General features: G+C 38.0%; 1 protein-coding gene across 1 annotated transcript in view; it reads left to right on the forward strand.

Annotated features, from left to right (window-relative positions):
- znf423 (zinc finger protein 423) overlaps positions 1-20,365 on the forward strand; it is a 174,080-nt gene that overhangs the window by 27,311 nt on the left and 126,404 nt on the right. The window contains exons 2-3 of the mRNA XM_016230807.1: positions 4,553-4,612; positions 13,521-13,724. Coding sequence (XP_016086293.1) covers positions 4,553-4,612; positions 13,521-13,724 — 264 coding nt within the window. The remainder of the gene's footprint in view (positions 1-4,552; positions 4,613-13,520; positions 13,725-20,365) is intronic.

Here is a 20,365-nt window from a genome sequence, read left to right on the forward strand (position 1 = left end):
TTAACCATTGACTATAGCCATTCAACATTACAGTATAATTGAGAGCTATCAATTTTAACATTTATTAGACTTGAAAAAATTACTTCTAATTTAAGTGAACTTTAAAACAATCTTCACATAAACCCATTATAATAAATAATGAGCTGACGAGTTAAATTGGGTGTGTTAGATGAGTGAGAGAGTGCTGGGCTGCTCCAGGACAGTTTTGAAAACTATTTCAGAGACATGTTCTTAAATGTGACTCATATAAAATATATTAGTTTATTTCGTGCTTTGATATGAAACGATACAGGCTACAGCGCGCGCCACCGCCTTTGTGCGTGCAATTGAAGAGCACACGCTGCGAGCACAGTACCGTTTCCGCGCTCGTTTGACTCTCGCCTGACGCTGAAGTGAAGAGGAGCGCGCGTCTGCAACATCTCCCGTTCTCAGTCGTTCTGCGACTGAATAAATGCACTTTTTGTCAAGAGAAAAAGTGACAGACGCTGCAGTTGTGAGTGGGGTGGCCAACCCTAGCCCCGCCCCTGCGTTAATTGCGTTAAATATCTTTAACGCGTTAAACTGAAAAAATTCATCGCCTGCGTTAACGAGCTAATTTTGACACCACTAATTCTTATATAAAATGATAAAACTTTTAAATAATTAGTATAATAATTATTATTATTAATTGTAATCATAATTACTATTTTAATGTCATGTTGATAATTAATTCATTATTTTGGCCATGTTGTGCAGGGATATAAACAAGCACATTAAAAAAAAAACACAAAAAAAACTTTTAATTGCAGAAAAATCTGCATTTTGTGCAGCCCTAATGCCTCTCTTCAACGAGCCACAGAATTTCAGGTATCTTTAATGTTTATAGCACAAATGTTACAGTATTAGTTGCTCGCTGTGGAACACAAAAGACAATATTTGTATGTGTCATCTTTTTTTAATATACGTTTCAGAAGGGAAATTTTGACTTTTTGGACAAAAACTGCTGCTTTTTCAAAATATCGTTTTCCACAGATGATATGCATAGAGGTGAACTATCCCTTTAATACTTAGGGTTAGGGGTTTGTGTAAATCTCTAACCATGAATATGAGCAAATAATCACCACTAATTATCTCTTCTTAAGGAAGGTAGAAGTTTTGTGTGAGTGTGGGTGTCTTGAGTGTGCTTAGCACCTGCAGTGTAGGTTGGGTTTCTGGAGAGATACTGTACTTTCTGTGTGTGTGTTTGTAAGTGTGCGGTTTTGTTGTATGAGTAGCAGCACTCATAGTGGATCTTACAGACTACCGGGAGCATACCATAAAGCCAGGGGGAGAGAAGCCCAGCCCTGCGCAGTGGAGAACAAGAGAGCAAGATCTGACTAGAAAAAGCAGCATGATATCTCCCCTGATAAACAGTACAGCACCGCATCCAAGCGACTCAGGCCGGGAGAGAAACTATTCTGTGAACAGAGAAAGAACACACAAAAACAAACTTACAGTGAAGGGAAGAGATGGTCAGAGAAGAGTAGGAGAGCATCTAAGCTGGGTAGATGCATTCTGATTTTATCCTGATCAGGGCCACAGTAAGCAATTGCTGGGCCCGGTATAAAATGTTCATGACTGGCCCCACCATGATTGTATTCTGGTTGAACTCCCCCCATCCTGATTACAAATTACATGAGTTGCGCTGTGCTAAATGTGCAAGGTAAGATGCTGCCTGGCTGCAGTCATATTCATTTGTGAATTACAAACCAATTTATTGTTTAGTCCGACAAGTACTCAATGTTTAAATCACACAAGTGTATTTTACAGTGTAATATACTCAGTTGGTAATTACAAAGGGGTAATTTTTAAAATCCTTTTAGACTTTCTGATTTGAAAAGAAACTGATTTAAATGTTCTCACAAGTTTATTTATTTTTTTAAATTAAATTGTATTTTGTCTATTAAAATGCATAGTTCATTATACTAAATAAACTATTTAAAAATATTTATATTATTATTTAGTTTTGCTTTGTTTGCACACTTGTTAGAACTTGAACTAATGTTTAACCTGGGAAAACAAACTGAATTTAAATAAATAAATAGCTGTAAATGTAGTAGTTATATGTTTTTAATAATAATAATAATAATACTTGAGTATGAGCAATAGTAAGCACCATAATTGTTATTATTTAATGTGAAAAAAACTACATTAAAATAGTCTTATTTTATTTGTTTTCATTTACATAATTTTCCAGGTTACACAATGATACCTTTTTATGTGGGCTTTCTTGAACATTTTAAAGCTGTTTTTTATTAGAGAACACTCAAGGGATACTATATCACCACATTTTGTGAAAGACCCAAGCACTTGATTTTTGTAATCTGATTATGAATTGTAATTTTTTTAATCTGTTTATGAGACAACACTTGAGGGACACCATATATGCCCACCATATTTTGTGACTGACCCAACCACTTGATTTTTGTAATCTGTTTATGAATTACATGTATTCCAGTTCTACTCAACACTGCCTCCATGTCTGGAACAAGAATAAACAGAAGCAAAAATCCAGCCAAATGTCATTTTAGAGTGGGAATTTGAGTAACGGTGGGGGAAATGTGAGAGACTTTTAAACAAAGGACAAGAGAAAGGCAGAGAGGTGTGACGTATCCCTTGACTTTGAAAGGAGTGGAAGAGAAGACCTCAGTGTCCTGTTAGCAAAGGCCTTCTGTTGTTTCTGGGCTCAAGCGATTGGCGTCCGGTAACAAGCCAGTCATTCTGACCTGGCTCGGCTCCTCGGGCCTTGACGGCAGGCTTTGCGCTGGAACTCCTGGCTGAAGCGTTTGCGGTCCTGATATTCCACAGCACTGAGAGGGAAAACAGGGGCCTGTGGGCCTTGGCTTGGGAGTAGAATATGGAATAGGGAGATGGTAGTGGAGTCGAGTTCACACCGACCACCCTGCTGGGAACAGCTTCAGCGAGGACGGTGTACGGTGGCCCAGACAGCACTTTCTGCAGTGGTGTGTGTGTGTGTGTGTGTGTGTGTGTGTGTGTTTTTCAGAGGAAAAGAGAGTCTGTGTGTAATTAAGGAACTGATAATGTGGAAGGAATGCAGTATGGCTGTCAGGGACAGTGCAGTTTGTGCCTTACTCTCTCTCTTTCCCTCACCTCCCTGTCTTTCTCTCCTTTTGTCTCTCATTTTTTTCCCGCTTTGTCTGAGAGTCTTTTCCTGAGAGGAAGTGGGTTTAGTGAGACTGCAGTGATGCCCAATGCTAGTGGGAGCATAACTAACCACAATTTCCTTTACACAGAGCAGATTCAGTCTCTCTCTGTGCTTTCTCTGGCTCTCTCTGTCTTTCTTGTTCCCACTTTTTTGTTTCTTTTCTCACATGAACTCTATTTAAAGGAACAGTTCACTCAAATAATAAACCTCTATCATTTACTCACACTCATATTAGTGTAAACTTGTATGACTTTCATTCTCCTGTGAACAAAAGAAAAAAATTGCATTAACATGTATTTAGCAGATACTGAAGGCGAAAGTGACTTAAGTGATATTAGGCAGAATGTTTTATTTTATTTTTATTTTTCATATTTTATATATATATTTCATTGTTTATTTTATTTTTAAGCTTGACTGCTCCAATCCCTATTGACTTTTATTATAACTGAAAAAGAGCAGTGTGAACATTCACATTAATGCCTCTTTTTATTTTATTTTATTTTATTTTATTTTAAAGCTTGACTGCTCCAATCCCTATTGACTTTCAAAAAAACTCAAGGGTTTGAAACAACACGAGAGTGAGTAAATAATAACATAAGTTAAATTTTGGCTTAATTAACACTTTAAATACTTTTGTGGTTAGTTTGATAACTTAATTATGTCTTAGCCCTTTTTGAACCTCATCATTGATGTGTACCTTTCCTGCTTTTTGTTCCTTATCTTCATGGACATTGTTCACCAAGTGTGAAGACTTCTACACTTAATAGTCCATTCATGCTGAAAAAGTGCTGTTATAAATTACTCTACATATTCCTTCATGCACTGATGCCTCTAATGTGGAGAGGCTACACAAATTACTGACTGTGTTTGTTTTTGAAAAGTTACAGTGTGTGTTTCCATTCTAGACTGTGTGCCAAAGTGCTTCCAGGCTACGGGGAGTTTTGTAGAGACCAGTATTGTGTGTGTGTGTGTGTGTGTGTGTGTGTTTATGGGGGTGAGGCTGTGGGGGGGGGTCCAAGTTCTTATTGTGTCCTGAACACTGCTGCTTCCTGTTTGTGTGCCAGTGGGGCTTCCTTCCTTGACTATGCCCAGGAAAACCTTCATCACACATACCACCTCTCATCTCACTGCCTCCCGTTACCTGTTTTGCACCTCCAAAATTAGCACATAGACAAACAAAGAGCACATACACACAATAAAGCCCTTTGATGTGCATCCAACAATCAGATCGAACACATCATAGGCTCACGATGGGCCACCGTTTATGTGGCGCGCTTCTGAGAAGAATGCCGAAAATGTTTGTGTGCCTGAAATGTGTGGTTTGGCTGCACAAACGCTCTAATACGCTCTCTCTCTTTTTTTCGGTAGCGGTGGAAGAGGCCGAATCTACAGAGTGCGCCAGTGGTTGGGACTCCTCTGTACATACAGGTATGATTTCGCTAGTGTGGCGTCCTGCACCATACATCCAACCCCCTGCTCCCTCGGAGACGACCCGCTGCATCACAATCTCTAATATCAATTCCACATGGCCTGCTGCCCTGCGCACAGAGGAAGGGAGGAAAGGAGGGAGAGTTTTTCATAAGACACAAGAGGATGGCGTCCAGGTGCATACTGGACTGGAGGCTTAGAGGCGCTTCCTGTCTGAACATAAAGGCACTTTGCCACACTCAGAATGTAATATCGCACGACTTGACGAGTTTGATTACACCTCCTCTCTGGAGAGGAAAATTTCTATCTGGCAAAATCCAAGCGGGCTGTTTTAGATCGTACATCTTTCTGAATATTAGATTTTGCTTTTCAACCTATTACCTCAGAAGCCCTTTTCACTACTCGAGCGTTTTCAAACGAGGAGACGCATCTGTACGGATTTGGATGGGACGGGAGCGTGAAAATATTACCACAGCATCAACCAAGCTGCTTTTTTGGACTGCATGTTTTCCAACAAACTACACAGCTATGCATTTTTTTGGGGGGATTATGAATAAATTAGTCCTTGCACTGAAAGATACAGGATACAGTAGGGAGGGATGTGATAGCATTCACCTGTTGAGATTTGATTGGATTGTGAAAAGTTGTTTCTATATGACAGGTTAGTGGCAGGAGGGGGTGTTGACAGCCAAAAAGTAAGCTTGTAAGCTTGTTTGAAGTTATTTTAATTAAATATTACAAAGGCAAACTTATTTGTGCAGGAAAGTGTATTTAGAAGATAAATAGATTTCATGATCATTTTATCATGATCAGTTGCGATCTAACTCCAGATCATGTGGATTACTATTGACAGGGAGAAAGAAAGGTATGTGCTGCAGTCAGTGCAGTACAGAGCAGAGCTGTTTTTGGAGGCTTGGTTGGGCCAGAAGTTCAGATTGTTACCTGCCAACATTTTCATTGGCAGGTATGAAGATGAAATTTTCATTTCATCCAGTTTAAATGTATATTAAACAAGAAATCAGACTTTTTAAAAACTGAGTGTTAAGGAAAGTGTTATCAGTGTTAAGGAAAGGCCTGTATAATGAGTTGGCTTTTGGGTTCACCTGATCTTAGTCAAATGCCTTTCTTGAGGAGCGTTTACATGAAATGTGTTCCTGAAGGGTCTCAACACTTCAATTAAAGTCAGATTATTGTTACCTTGTTTTTTTATTTATTTATATTTTTTTACATTCTCAAAGTTTGCCATCAGTTAGGCCTGTCACGATAACAACTTTTTGTTGTGCGATATATTGCCCCAGAAATAAATGCGATAAGCGATATTATTGTAATTTTAAAGACCCTTTTATGCCACTGAATATATAATCATAATGTAACAGCATAGTAATGCAAGAAGGCCTACACACTTCCAAATGACAACAAAGTGTGTGTGTGTGTATGCATTAGCATGTCACCGCGCTTGTATATTTCCGCGTCGTAGTGGGTATGCGAGGTTCGCACGTTCGCGTGTCGACTTGCGGAACCACGAGCTAGAACAGGTGATGGCATCGGTGAGCAGCTGTACGACTGTTTGTGTGTTTTTGTGATTTAATTCCCATCCTTCCATGACACGCTCTTTCATCATCTCCAACTCTTTTTTTTCTTTCTTTCTCTGTGTCTGGGTGCACAAGCGTTGGGTGCTGGGTCTCTAGAGGAGGGGAGACTGATTTTTTTTATTTGTTTTGTTTCCAGGATACAAATGAAAAAGTTTGACTCCTAGTGTGTTTGCTTATTCATTTAGTTCAATCAGACATTTTTATCCAAAATTCAACTCAGAAAAAACTGCACTTGTCATGCAGATTAATGTTATTTTATATTTAATATTTATTGTGCACGGTGGCCGATTAGGAAGACAACATAGTTGTACCGTTAGATCTGTGGACGCTTAGTGGCACTAAAGCATCTTCTTGATTCTTTGTCGCTTTGTCATTTTGTTGTTCCTCCCATCAGTCTGGAGGATGCCTTGTGGTGTCCATTAAGGGCAGCATCACACCAATGCTAATTATTTCCCACTCTCATGATGGAAGCTGCACCATGCTTTAAAAAAAAAAAAAAAACACATATCAACCTAACGAGGGGAAATTAGCAGGTCCCTGTAAGGCGGGGCTGTGCTCGGCAACATGACTGCTCTGTGGATTCTGCTAATTCACTTCTCCTCATCTAATTACCCCACACAAACATGGCTGTTTGTCTTTCCTGAGAGAGAAAGTGTGTGGGGTGGGTTTGGTATCTTGGCGATTGTAGCACCCCCTACCTCCCCAAAACCACCGCCACTATCTCACACACGCATGACCTGAGGCTCAACCTTATGTAAAACGAACACAACCCTGTTTAATATAAAGAGTAAGAAAGGGCTATTAGTAGAACTATGAATATTATACAATATCATAAGGAAAAACAATCATTAATATATAATGATAATGATAAACTGCTCAAATCAGAGTTTCAGTAAGACCATGTTGTAAGTGCATGTGGTTTAAAAAGTTGGCTTTATGAATATTAATATTTTTTCTTTTGCATTAGTATATGCAATCTACCATTTTTAGAAAGGATGCCGACCCTTGGGATTGCATTTAATGACTGCAACCCTTGAGCACCATTGAATTACTTAGTAACATATGAATATGATTATTTCTTCTGTTAAAAATCGCTGAAGCTATTTTTGAGAATTTTTTGAAGCATCTTTTTATGTAAGTGCAAATGGGTATGTCTTAGAATTGGAAATGAAACTTTATTTTTATTCAGCCAGCTGCAATTCTTGAGACATACTTAAAAAAAAAAAAGAAAAGAAAGACATTTTTACTTTAATGTATAATCAGTTTTGAAGGTATACATGTGTGTATGTTAAAGTGATAGATCATAAATGAATATATATTATAAAATGTTTTTCTATTTATTACTTTTTATTTATAAAAACAGTAAGGAATGGACCCGTTTCACAAGACTGTGATGCGTTTCAATGGTCATCAGCATCGTAAATCCTCTAAATTTTTTTTATATTTTGATTTAAAAAAATGTATGCACAATTAAAACACTATATGCTGTATTATATCACAGATGTATCAAATTACAAAAAAACAAGTTAATGCTAATGTGAGGGTGTTTTTAATGCAGCGTCTATGGGAGGGACGGTAAATTTGACATTGTTCTCTCTTCTGACTGCCGTCATCAGTCTCTGTCTGCTTTCGAAGTAAACCCAACTATGACGACTTCCGCTGCTGAGAAACCCGGAAATGTGAAAAAGGTCTATACCGACTAGCTAGACTCGAGGTTAGGCTCAAACCGAGTCCAATTTGAGCACCAAGCAGATGTGTAGCTCTGACAGAACTATACAATTATGTACACACTCACTTTTTGAGAATAATGAGTAGGTTTGTTAATTAAGAGTGAATTTGTGTGTGTGTTGGTTGTACGTTTATAATACCCTTGTGTAGTGCGTTTATGTTCTTTGTATCTGTTGTGTAGGTTTATGGTGGGTAAATGTGTGTGAGTTTTTGGTGCTGGGACAGGCTGTCTCTTAGAGATAATGGCCCGCAGAGTGAGGGACAGGGACTCCAGCTGGCTGTGAGAGAGTTAGGTGGACTCCGGGCACATCCCCTGCTGAGGACCCCCAAATACTCATTAACACATCGCTCTTGCACATGAAAGAGGACAGCAGCACGCACCCTAACTTAAAGTATTGATAAAATACTCTCTCACATACATGAACAAATGCGGGGTGGAAAGTGTTCGCCACCTGGGACGGCAAAGTCTCAAAAGAGCATGTGTGTGTTTGGTGAAGTCTTTGTCATCAACATACCAAGGTCATTATTATCAAAAACTGCAGTAATCACTTCTACTCTGATAAATGGAGCTTTCAATCAAGTTCGCAACACCGTTGTCCACTCACTAACCCTCACCAAACACGCACACACAGAAGTGTTGTGTCTCTTTGGCTTGTTTCTCACCTAGCCCTCTCACAGTAGAGGGAGTCTAGGCCCTGTTGTGAGGTATGCCAGTGTGTGCGTCTGTCCTCCAACTCGTTGCAAAAGGACACTGAAGGGACAAAATTGCCCCCCATACTCATCTGAACCACAACAGCCCACCTGAAGCACAACATTATAAAAATATTAAACACCACATTATGTCGCTAACACATTTCTACTACATTAACAACACAGATAGCAGCTCACTTACCACAGACTTGCTAGCTTGACAGCTATTACAGTAATGAAACAAAAATAGCAGCACGGTTTCTGTCAGGAAATGCGTGCTGGAGATATATGTTAGCGGAGTATGGAGCAGAGCGGAGAATTATTTGAGCGCTAAGAATATCCGAGAGCATAAAAAAATGGTTCTTTTGAATGACTTTCTTTAAAATCTTTAGTCTCTTTGGATGGTATTCTCAACAGCCCAGATTTCATTGAGCTTGACCATGCCACAGTCGGCCTGTGTTTAAAAATTCTGAATGATTCTGCTTAGCCTGTTTGCCTTGACCTTAAGTCACTTCTAGGTTTTGCCTGTGAGGGCGTTAAAGGGAACGTGTAGCTAAAATCTGTCATTACTTGCTCTCATGTTGAAAGCTGTATGGCTTCTTCATAGGAACACAAAATGAAAAATGTGTGCTTTTTACTCTTTTCAGTCCAGCTGCAATTGGAACTGGAGCTCTCAAGCTTCAAAAAGGACACAAAAACACATAGAAGTACCAAAAGTGTGGTCTATAATGGCTCATATGCTATATTTCAAGTCTTTTTTAAATCATACAATCACTTTTTTTGTGAAAAACTGGTTAAAATGTAAGCAATGGATCATTCAATTTCAAACTATTCGATTCAATTTTCAGAACTAGTCTGAATGATTTGTTAATGAAATTAGACTTGCAAACCCAATGATTTAGGAAGAACATCAGTAAAAAAAACTTACATTTTTGTCTTTTGGTGCAAAAAGGTATTGTATGGCTTTTTGAAGTTCCCATTTTAATGTAAGCAAAGGAGCATATATAACACGGTCTTCCCTTTTTCTCACAGACAAAGTCATATGGCAAAAACATTGGTGAGGGTAAGCAAATAACTGTTATTTTTTATGTATCCTATTTCTTTAAACATTTCCACTGTCAAATGCACAAAAATAAAAAGCGAGGTGCTTTGGGTGAACCCCAATCTCAAAACGTTCATGGACCTCACCTCGACCCTGGCCCCACCCCATGTCCATCAGCCTCTCTTCTCTCCATGCGTCATGTTTATGCACACGTTTGCGCTCGTGTGTATTTGTCAAGGCCGCGGTCGGAGGTGGAACGACCGCAGCTGAGGTGCGTGATGCGTGTGTATCAATCTTCCACTGCAGAGAGAGAAATGGAGCCCTGTAATGACGGTGGCCCTGCACTCTAATGGAGTGTGTTCTGGAGGGCCCCCTCTAGAGACTCCCCTCCCCTATTCCCTCCTGAGAGGGCATACGCTTACGGGAAAGGAGGGGGAAGAGACACAGTAATGAAAGGAAGATGCAAAAAGAGAATGAAAAAGAAGGATGGAGAAGTTTAAAAGGCAGGTTAGCGGTGTCAAGCGCTCCGCTGGCCACTTTCATCCTCGTTTCTGTGTACGCCAGCAAGCCCTGCTTACGACCGGAGAGATGGAGGGATGGAGAGTGGAGAAGGGTAGGGAAAGGCCCCCTCCTGCTCCTCCCTCGTTGCCATGGTAGCAGGTTGTGCTGGCATGTGCCTTGGTTGGCAGTGCCTGTACCTCTGGCACGAGGGTACCTGGGGGAATCAGGGTGTGTGTGCGAGTGTGTGTGATTGAGTGAGGAGAGGTAGGGAGTGTTCGAGGGTTACTGCCACCATCCATTTTCCCCGAGATTAGAAGCTCTCATGGATGAAATAGTGTAGTTAATGCACATTTTGTGTGTTTGCGGGTGTGTGTATGTGTGTAACTGCTGCTCAGGGCTCTATCAGTGTAGTGTCAGTTAGGGGCCGTTCTCCTCCCTGTCCAGACGGTGTTCTCACCACTGGACAGATGGCCATACCCCTCCTACCCCCTCGCCCAGCCCGCACCACCCTCCAAACCACCACGATGCCCCCACCTTCACCCCCACCTCTCTACCCTCTGCTCTGGTGGGGGCGAAATAAACTAGAGCACCTCAACGCTTCCTTATCCAAATGCCCCTCCAGATACCGAGCCCACCAGCCCCCCCTCACCCATATCCACCTGCAGTCCGGACTGGGCCGGGGCCCAAAGCGAGGCCCAGGCTCTCCTCTGGCTGGGCTCCGATCCGCAGGCCCCATTAGCGTGGGCTGCTGCGGCGCGCCGTAATGCAGCGCCAGGCCTGGCCAAATTAGAGCTGATCAGAATGTGTGGAGCACAGGAATGGCCACCTCCTGCTTCTCTCTGATTGCACAAGTCCAGGATGATTAGACAGGATGTTAAGCCCGGGGGAGCCGGTGAGCAGCCCTCCCTCTCTCCGGCCCCCACTTCCTCCCTCCCCTTTCCCGCTCCCTCTGCCCTCACGTTTCCTCCTTTCCCTGCTCTTTTTCTCAGCTCCTCGGTTTCCCTCGTTGCCGATGTTGTTTTTTACTGCCTATTTGATTTCTTTTATTCAGTAACACGTTTCATATTCTTTTCCATTTCAGTGTATTGGAGCTGATCACACTTACACGTGAAATGGAAAACTGGTTGCGTATTGCATCAGAAGTTGCGTTAACTAAACGCGTTCCATCATTTAACAAATTTGAAAAACATTGATGGATAATTCAGTCATTCCTGTTGTGCGCTATTGCATTTAGATACATTGCCAGTGAAGGATGCTATTAGGGGATAAAAGTGAAAAACATTGTTTTAAAGCTCCCTCACGTTTGGATAGACTGGAATTGACATAAGCGCGGATTTAGGGATTGAAACGAGAGATTTCAATTATAGTCCAGTGGAATAATTTATGGGATATTGATTATAAAATCGTTTGCCCTCTTGTTCACATTTAAGTCATGATGAAACTGAAGTAGCGACAGATCTTTTATTCCGTTTTACATATCTATATCTGTAGGGTTTTGGTTTTATCCATCAACGGATCTCAATGTGATCTTGCAGTCAAATCATAAGAGGGTGAATTTGAATAATTTTGTTATATATTATTTGTGACATATGCGGATAACAAAACATATTAGCATTGACACTTTTGCAGAGTGTGGTCAGAATGGTATCTGACTTCCTCCATATGTGGTCTAGGTAATCACAGTGCAATCACATGGCTTTTAAAGTGGTCAAGTGGTATCCGATTGTGATCCGACCACCAAAAGCGCATGTTAATGGCAGGTGTGACAGGGGCCTTTGTGTCTTAATTTGGATCAATCTTATCATGTTCTCTTTGCTCTCATTCTGTCTCACAATCTCTTACTACCCCACATTTTGTACGCCGCCTTGTCTCACTTCCTCTGTCTCTCGCTCTTTCCCTCTCACTCAATCTTGCTCTCTCCTCCCTCTTCCTTCAGTCTCGTGTGTAGTCCTTTCAGCATAGAGCCTTTAATGTGATAATAAGGTGTGAAAATGGAGCCACAATGGCGGAAGGAGGATTGCAGTGGCAGATTTCTCCACTGGTCCTTACTGTGTGCCACAAGCGACTGGGTGGCTCGCGCTCAAGTGGCTCTCGAAGCCTCGGGCCCCTCTCTTACACTTCAGTCTAGCGGCGCATGGGAGCTTTGATGTTGTTTTGACTCAGACTAGACACACTTAGGGTTGAGATTTATGCTAAGAGGCTGAGAAACGTGATCTCTTTTAGGTCATTTTTAACAGTGGGGTTTTTCCAGTAATGTATTGCATTTTCTAGCAATTAGTGACTCTCTCAAATATAGCATTGGGAAGTTTAATTGATTCAAGTGAATTGGTTCATCTTAACTTCTACTCTCTTTCTTTCTCTCTCTCAAATGTAGATTTGTAGAGCGAGTCTTATTGGTATTGGTATATTCTTTATGTAACATTTGGAAAGTTTGATTCATTCTAGTGAATTGGTTAATCCTAAATGCTACTCTCTCTTTCTTTCTCTCCCTCTCTCAAAAGTAGATTTGTAAACTCTTATTGTTTTTTTCCTGCATATTCTTTGTAACATTTGGAAAGTTTGATTTATTCTAGTAAGTCATTCATTTGGATCATTAAATTAAGCATAAAATGATTCACTGATTTGAATTCCTACACAGTAATATTTGTACTAAACATTAGGGATGCACCGATATGAAAATTTTGGCCGATACCGATAACAGAAAAAATGAGCCGATATGGGCCGATACCGATATGGTGGCCGATATATCGTGCATCCCTACTAAACATAGCATTTTATGTAAAATTAAGTTAAATGATGCTATTCAACACTAGGTTTAGATTTTATTTAGATTTTAGGTTTCTAGTCATTTTTTATTTTTTATTAGTTGTATATTATGTAATTTTATTAGTTCAATTTTGACAGCAACGCAATCAGTTTATTCAACCCTCAATGTGCTTGAGAATAAAGCTTTAATAACATACGTGTTTGTGTGTGTGTATTTATGTATGTATGTATGTATGTATGTCGTCTGTGTGAATATGTATATGAATACTTCTTTTTCAAAAAAGTCACTTGACTTTAGTTTAGACTTAAGTTCTGTCTTGTCAACCTGCAGTCTCAAAATAGCTTCCCCAACACCAGATACAACCTGCTTGTATTTATAATTTTTTTTATTGATTTAAGTTTTGACAAGTACAGTAAGTTTTGCTGCCCGTGACATTTGCAAAAGCTCTGCATCAGCACATATATGAAGTACAACACATAACAGGCCAGAAATAATTATTAAAGTTTGATTCACCTGTCAATAGCAATCCCTTAACCTCACACATCTTGCCCCTTTCTCTCTGCGGTGCGTGTGTGTGTATATACATAGATGCAGCAGTATCAGAGCGAGAGACTGATAGAAAGGAGAGCCGGGCGGCGGGTGAGGACGGAGAACAGAGTGTGACCAGTCATGACGAGAGGGTGGGAGAGGAGGATTTAGATGACGACTCCATCTTCACCTGTGACAACTGCCAACAGGACTTTGAGTGCCTGGCAGACCTGACCGAGCACCGTACCAACCACTGCCCAGCAGGTTTGTGTGTGTGTGTTGTTTCTCCACTGTCTTGAAAGAAGTGTCAGTTTAATGTGTCTCTTGTATGTTTACTTTTGTAGATTGCCTCTAAAATTTTTGAGTTAGACTTATAAATGAATGATTGTTGCTTAAGACAAGCCTTTCTACCTACAATAATCATGCAACTTATCAAAAATACAAATAATTTTGCATTACATTTATGGGTGAGACTACCTGTTTATCCTGTACAATAGCAGACGGTGGAGTGTTTGGTAAACCTACTTGAAAACAGTCATTATTTTTTGCAATTTCATGTGGTTACGCTATTGGCACAGAAATTCTTCATGGCTTTAATTTCTTATTTCTGATAAAAATCATATTGGCAGGAGGCAGAAGTTGGTATAGTTTTCGCGATGGTGGGGTTACTCCGAGGCTGTTGGCTGTTCTGGAGTCAGTATGCTCCCTCAGGAGAGTGGTGTTTTAAAGCTAACACGCAGTACACGCACACAATAGCCGTTATTACAATCGCGGTAATTAATGAAACGCTGAAAGCGGCCCTGCAGGGGCATCTGCTTCCTAGCAGATTAATCAAGGGCCTCTCTTTAACGAGCATAAAAACTGAGGGGGAGAGGTAGATATAGAGAGAGAGAGAGAGAGCGAGAGAGCATGTCACTCCAGCAGTCGTATGCAGTATATTTATTGAATAATCTTGCAGTGTCTTTTCAATGGTATAAAAGTCACAAAATATGATGCTAGTGGATTGTTAATATCCACGGCCTCATCGTACCAGAGCACTCATGTTTCTGAGGGGACACAATACAGCGTGACACAACCTTCTTCTCCATCGCCTTCCTTTATTTTGGCAACTTACCAAGTAATGAAATCATGGCACTGGATTTTAGACGCAATCTCAGTTTCGGAGTCATCAGAGAGCTGCATGTTGCATTGTGGAGGGGAAAAATAAAGAGTGAAATGAAATGACAAAATGCAGTTGTTCCAAGGAGTATGCGATCTGGAGATTGCAAAAAAATCTGGTGCTGTGTCTGGGGGGTTTAGACCAATCACAAAACCTTCTTCCTCTTTTTATGATTATTGTTATTATTATTATTATTTATATATTATTTTATTATGAGTGTCATTTTAGGAGTATTTATATACTATATTAGTTTTTATTGATATTTTGGATAAGCTTTTATTTTATATTTTCAGTTTTCATTTTAATTTGTTTAATTTTTAGAAATTGTATGTGCTTTAAAAAAATTACTATTTAGGATTTATTTATTTGTATTTCAAATGGCATTTTATTTTATTTAAATTTATTTAATTGCCAAGGCAACATTTTCATCTAATATTATTTTTGTAATTTCAGCTTTATTTCAATTAACAAAAATTGTTAAAAGTTTTATTTAATCATATTATCCCTGATTATTATTACAATTTATTATTATTATTATTATAGTTATTATTAGTAGTAATAATGATACTAATTATTATTATTATTTTAAATACATTTTTCTATCAAATTAGATTATTATTACATTTAGAATTATGGACATTTTAATTATTTTTAGTAGTAGTAGTAATAATAATAATAATAGTAAGTAACATGCTGCTGGTGACTTTATCTGATAAGGGACAAACACACGCCATTTTGTGTGTGTGTGAGGGAGGCCTTGTTGTGGAGAGCAGTGGATGGTTCCCATGGCCCCAAGGAGAGCCTGGCCAATATCAGCACACCAGCAGAAGGCTCATAAAGCCACTCTATCAATTTACAGTTATTATTATGACCGCATGCCCGTCAGAGCAGGAATATTCGAGCACAGCCGTGCCACGCCATGCCACGAAATGAAATTTCTATTCCCTTAACAGTAGACACCGTGGCTATAGAATTACACCTGGAATCCCATCATGCGTTTGAGCATGTCCATCTCGTGTATTTGTGCACCGTCCTCTTGTTTAGCTTCTTGACAATAATATAACCTCTGATATGGTCGCTACCCGTCTCTACCGTCATTGTCTTTCTCTGCCTGTCCCTCCATCCTTCTCTTTTTCTTCTCCTCCCTCGCTGCCATTGATCGCTGCTAATATGAGTTCCACAGGAGACGATATTGGAGACGAGGAACGTCTGCCTTTCCATCCCTCCAAATGTCTTTGGCTCTGCCTTCCCCTATTACACTCAACTCCTAGCTTTCCATCTCCTCCTACTTTCTTATATATCACTCTAACTTGTTGTGCTCTTTCTCTTTCTGCTTAAGATTTACACTGAGGCTCTTTTTGTTAAGCCTAGAAATAGAGAAGTTGACTAATGTAAACAAAGAAACATGATGTGTTGTGAAGATTTTTCACTATTTCTGGATAATCTCAAATAGACAGATTTCTGACACTGATCATGTGACTCTTTGCACAAAAAGTCAGATGTTCCTGCCTCATCAGTTTTACTTGTGGAGTTCATGCAGTTCAAATTCTACTGTCATTAAAGCAACATTAATCGAGTTGTTGTTTTATTTTATAACTTTTCACTCAAGTTATGCTCATAATATAATGTGTTAAATTATAAAAGTGCAAAATTACAGCATTTTCAGTAGCGGTCCCAGAATTTTGGACCCCACTGTATGTTTTTAAGAACGAGCTTATGTATTGTTACTGTATTAGTGTTATATTTTTGTGTAGAATAAACATGGAGTTGTACTTCTAGAAATTAAGTTTTGGTTATCACTGTTTTTTACACTACAGTTTGTCGTAAGATTTTTTTTAAAGTCTGCATTTGGTCCAAAGTACAGTAAAAACAGTTACAATTATGAAAGATAATTGCAATTTTAGTAAAAATGTTCTGTTCTCTGAAATTCTCTTTTCTGTTTTAATATACTTTAAAATGTAACTTATTTCTGTGATGGCAAAGCTGACTTTTCAGCAGCCATTACTCCAGTTTTCAGTGTCACATGATCCTTCAGAAATTATTCTTATATGCTGATTTGGTGCTCAAAAATTTCTTATCGATTTCTTATCAATCTTAACGACCCCAGATTTTGAACGGTACTGTAAATGACCCTGCGTCCCCGATATCATGTCTGTTTACAGGATTGCAGTATAAGTGAGAGTGTTTGTGTTAGGGCTGGGCGATTTGGCAAAAAATTCAAATCTCGATTTTTTTTCAGAACATTTGACCGATTCTCGATTTTTTTTTTTAAACGATTTTTAATTAGTCAACTTAAAAATTTAACTACAACATTATTCAAATTATCTGTTTCTTTATTAACCCTCTATTTTAAGAAAATTCTATTCCAAGTGCACCACAAATTGTCAACATGATGTAAATAATAACAAATCACTTAAGTATCTTTTCAGAAAAGATGCATGTACTACAACTACATCTTGTACAAACTTGTCTTAAACATATTATATGTTCAGATATAATACAAATTCAAAATGACTGAAGATATAACACCAGTAGACTATTATCTTTAAATGTTCTATAAAAGCAACAGCAGCTTTCAGCCGGTCACCATGATGCAAACATGAAATATCAGACATACAGTAGTTACAGGTTTTTTATTCGCTTGTGCTGCTTTTCCATTATTTTTTCTAGGGATGCACCGATATGAAAATTTTGGCCGATACCGATAACCGATTATTCTTTATTTTTGAAAGCCGATAACCGATATGTTGGCCGATAAATCTATATCCAAACTGTTATATACTTTTTGAGAGCCTGATTACAAAAAAGGTCTCATCATTAAAAGCCACATCCCAAACACTTCAACATAAGCAGCCTAGTTTGAACGGTGTACGTTTTAAAAATATTTTTACTCTCCCATTACCAAATTTAGTCATAAAAAAGTCTTACAAATAAATAAAATTATGCATAAATAATGCAAACAAGTCACTGGACATCATTACACGTGTAAAGAATCAAAATGAATGCGCCACAGATCAATAAAACGGAATAGCCTCTGCACGGACAATAATTAAATGATTTTAATTACTAAACCATACTGTTGATGAAAATAATAAGAGAAAAATACAAGTGGTTGTTGTTATTAATAATATATCAATGATTGTGAAAAAGTAACAAATTAATGCCACTGTTTTAAATAAGCCTAGAAATAGAGAAGTTGACTAATGTAAACAAAGAAACATGATGTGTTGTGAAGATTTTTCACTATTTCTGGATAATCTCAAATAGACAGATTTCTGACACTGATCATGTGACTCTTTGCACAAAAAGTCAGATGTTCCTGCCTCATCAGTTTTACTTGTGGAGTTCATGCAGTTCAAATTCTACTGTCATTAAAGCAACATTAATCGAGTTGTTGTTTTATTTTATAACTTTTCACTCAAGTTATGCTCATAATATAATGTGTTAAATTATAAAAGTGCAAAATTACAGCATTTTCAGTAGCGGTCCCAGAATTTTGGACCCCACTGTATGTTTTTAAGAACGAGCTTATGTATTGTTACTGTATTAGTGTTATATTTTTGTGTAGAATAAACATGGAGTTGTACTTCTAGAAATTAAGTTTTGGTTATCACTGTTTTTTACACTACAGTTTGTCGTAAGATTTTTTTTAAAGTCTGCATTTGGTCCAAAGTACAGTAAAAACAGTTACAATTATGAAAGATAATTGCAATTTTAGTAAAAATGTTCTGTTCTCTGAAATTCTCTTTTCTGTTTTAATATACTTTAAAATGTAACTTATTTCTGTGATGGCAAAGCTGACTTTTCAGCAGCCATTACTCCAGTTTTCAGTGTCACATGATCCTTCAGAAATTATTCTTATATGCTGATTTGGTGCTCAAAAATTTCTTATCGATTTCTTATCAATCTTAACGACCCCAGATTTTGAACGGTACTGTAAATGACCCTGCGTCCCGATATCATGTCTGTTTACAGGATTGCAGTGTAAGTGAGAGTTTTTGTGTTAGGGCTGGGCAATTTGGCAAAAAATTCAAATCTCGATTTTTTTTCAGAACATTTGACCGATTCTCGATTTTTTTTTAATTTTTACGATTTTTAATTAGTCAACTTAAAAATGTAACTACAACATTATTCAAATTATCTGTTTCTTTATTAACCCTCTATTTTAAGAAAATTATATTCCAAGTGCACCACAAATTGTCAACATGATGTAAATAATAACAAATCACTTAAGTATCTTTTCAGAAAAGATGCATGTACTACAACTACATCTTGTACAAACTTGTCTTAAACATATTATATGTTCAGATATAATACAAATTCAAAATGACTGAAGATATAACACCAGTAGACTATTATCTTTAAATGTTCTATAAAAGCAACAGCAGCTTTCAGCCGGTCACCATGATGCAAACATGAAATATCAGACATACAGTAGTTACAGGTTTTTTATTCGCTTGTGCTGCTTTTCCATTATTTTTTCTAGGGATGCACCGATATGAAAATTTTGGCCGATACCGATAACCGATTATTCTTTATTTTTGAAAGCCGATAACCGATATGTTGGCCGATAAATCTATATCCAAACTGTTATATACTTTTTGAGAGCCTGATTACAAAAAAGGTTTAAACGATTTTTAATTAGTCAACTTAAAAATTTAACTACAACATTATTCAAATTATCTGTTTCTTTATTAACCCTCTATTTTAAGAAAATTCTATTCCAAGTGCACCACAAATTGTCAACATGATGTAAATAATAACAAATCACTTGTGCATGTAGATGCATGTACTACAACTACATCTTGTACAAACTTGTCTTAAACATATTATATGTTCAGATATAATACAAATTCAAAATGACTGAAGATATAACACCAGTAGACTATTATCTTTAAATGTTCTATAAAAGCAACAGCAGCTTTCAGCCGGTCACCATGATGCAAACATGAAATATCAGACATACAGTAGTTACAGGTTTTTTATTCGCTTGTGCTGCTTTTCCATTATTTTTTCTAGGGATGCACCGATATGAAAATTTTGGCCGATACCGATAACCGATTATTCTTTATTTTTGAAAGCCGATAACCGATATGTTGGCCGATAAATCTATATCCAAACTGTTATATACTTTTTGAGAGCCTGATTACAAAAAAGGTCTCATCATTAAAAGCCACATCCCAAACACTTCAACATAAGCAGCCTAGTTTGAACGGTGTACGTTTTAAAAATATTTTTACTCTCCCATTACCAAATTTAGTCATAAAAAAGTCTTACAAATAAATAAAATTATGCATAAATAATGCAAACAAGTCACTGGACATCATTACACGTGTAAAGAATCAAAATGAATGCGCCATAGATCAATAAAACGGAATAGCCTCTGCACGGACAATAATTAAATGATTTTAATTACTAAACCATATTGTTGATGAAAATAATAAGAGAACAATACAAGTGGTTGTTGTTATTAATAATGTATCAATGATTTTGAAAAAGTAACAAATTAATACCACTGTTTTAAATAGCAGCCGTTGAGCTGCACGTGCTGAAGCTGAAGAGCTGAATGAACATGGTAAACTGAAGCGTTTTGCTGGCAGCTTATTTAACTCAAGGAAATGCATCCTGAGATTAATATTAATACAACATAAACATAATATTACAACTTATATATGTACAAAATGACGCAGTTATTGCATGCTATAGTCAGAATGTGTGATCCTGTTGTGGATGCGCTCTTCCCATA

The sequence above is a fragment of the Sinocyclocheilus grahami genome, unplaced genomic scaffold, assembly GCF_001515645.1.
Source record: "Sinocyclocheilus grahami isolate Dianchi unplaced genomic scaffold, SAMN03320097.WGS_v1.1 scaffold377.1, whole genome shotgun sequence".
In the NCBI taxonomy this organism is placed as follows: Eukaryota; Metazoa; Chordata; class Actinopteri; order Cypriniformes; family Cyprinidae; genus Sinocyclocheilus; species Sinocyclocheilus grahami.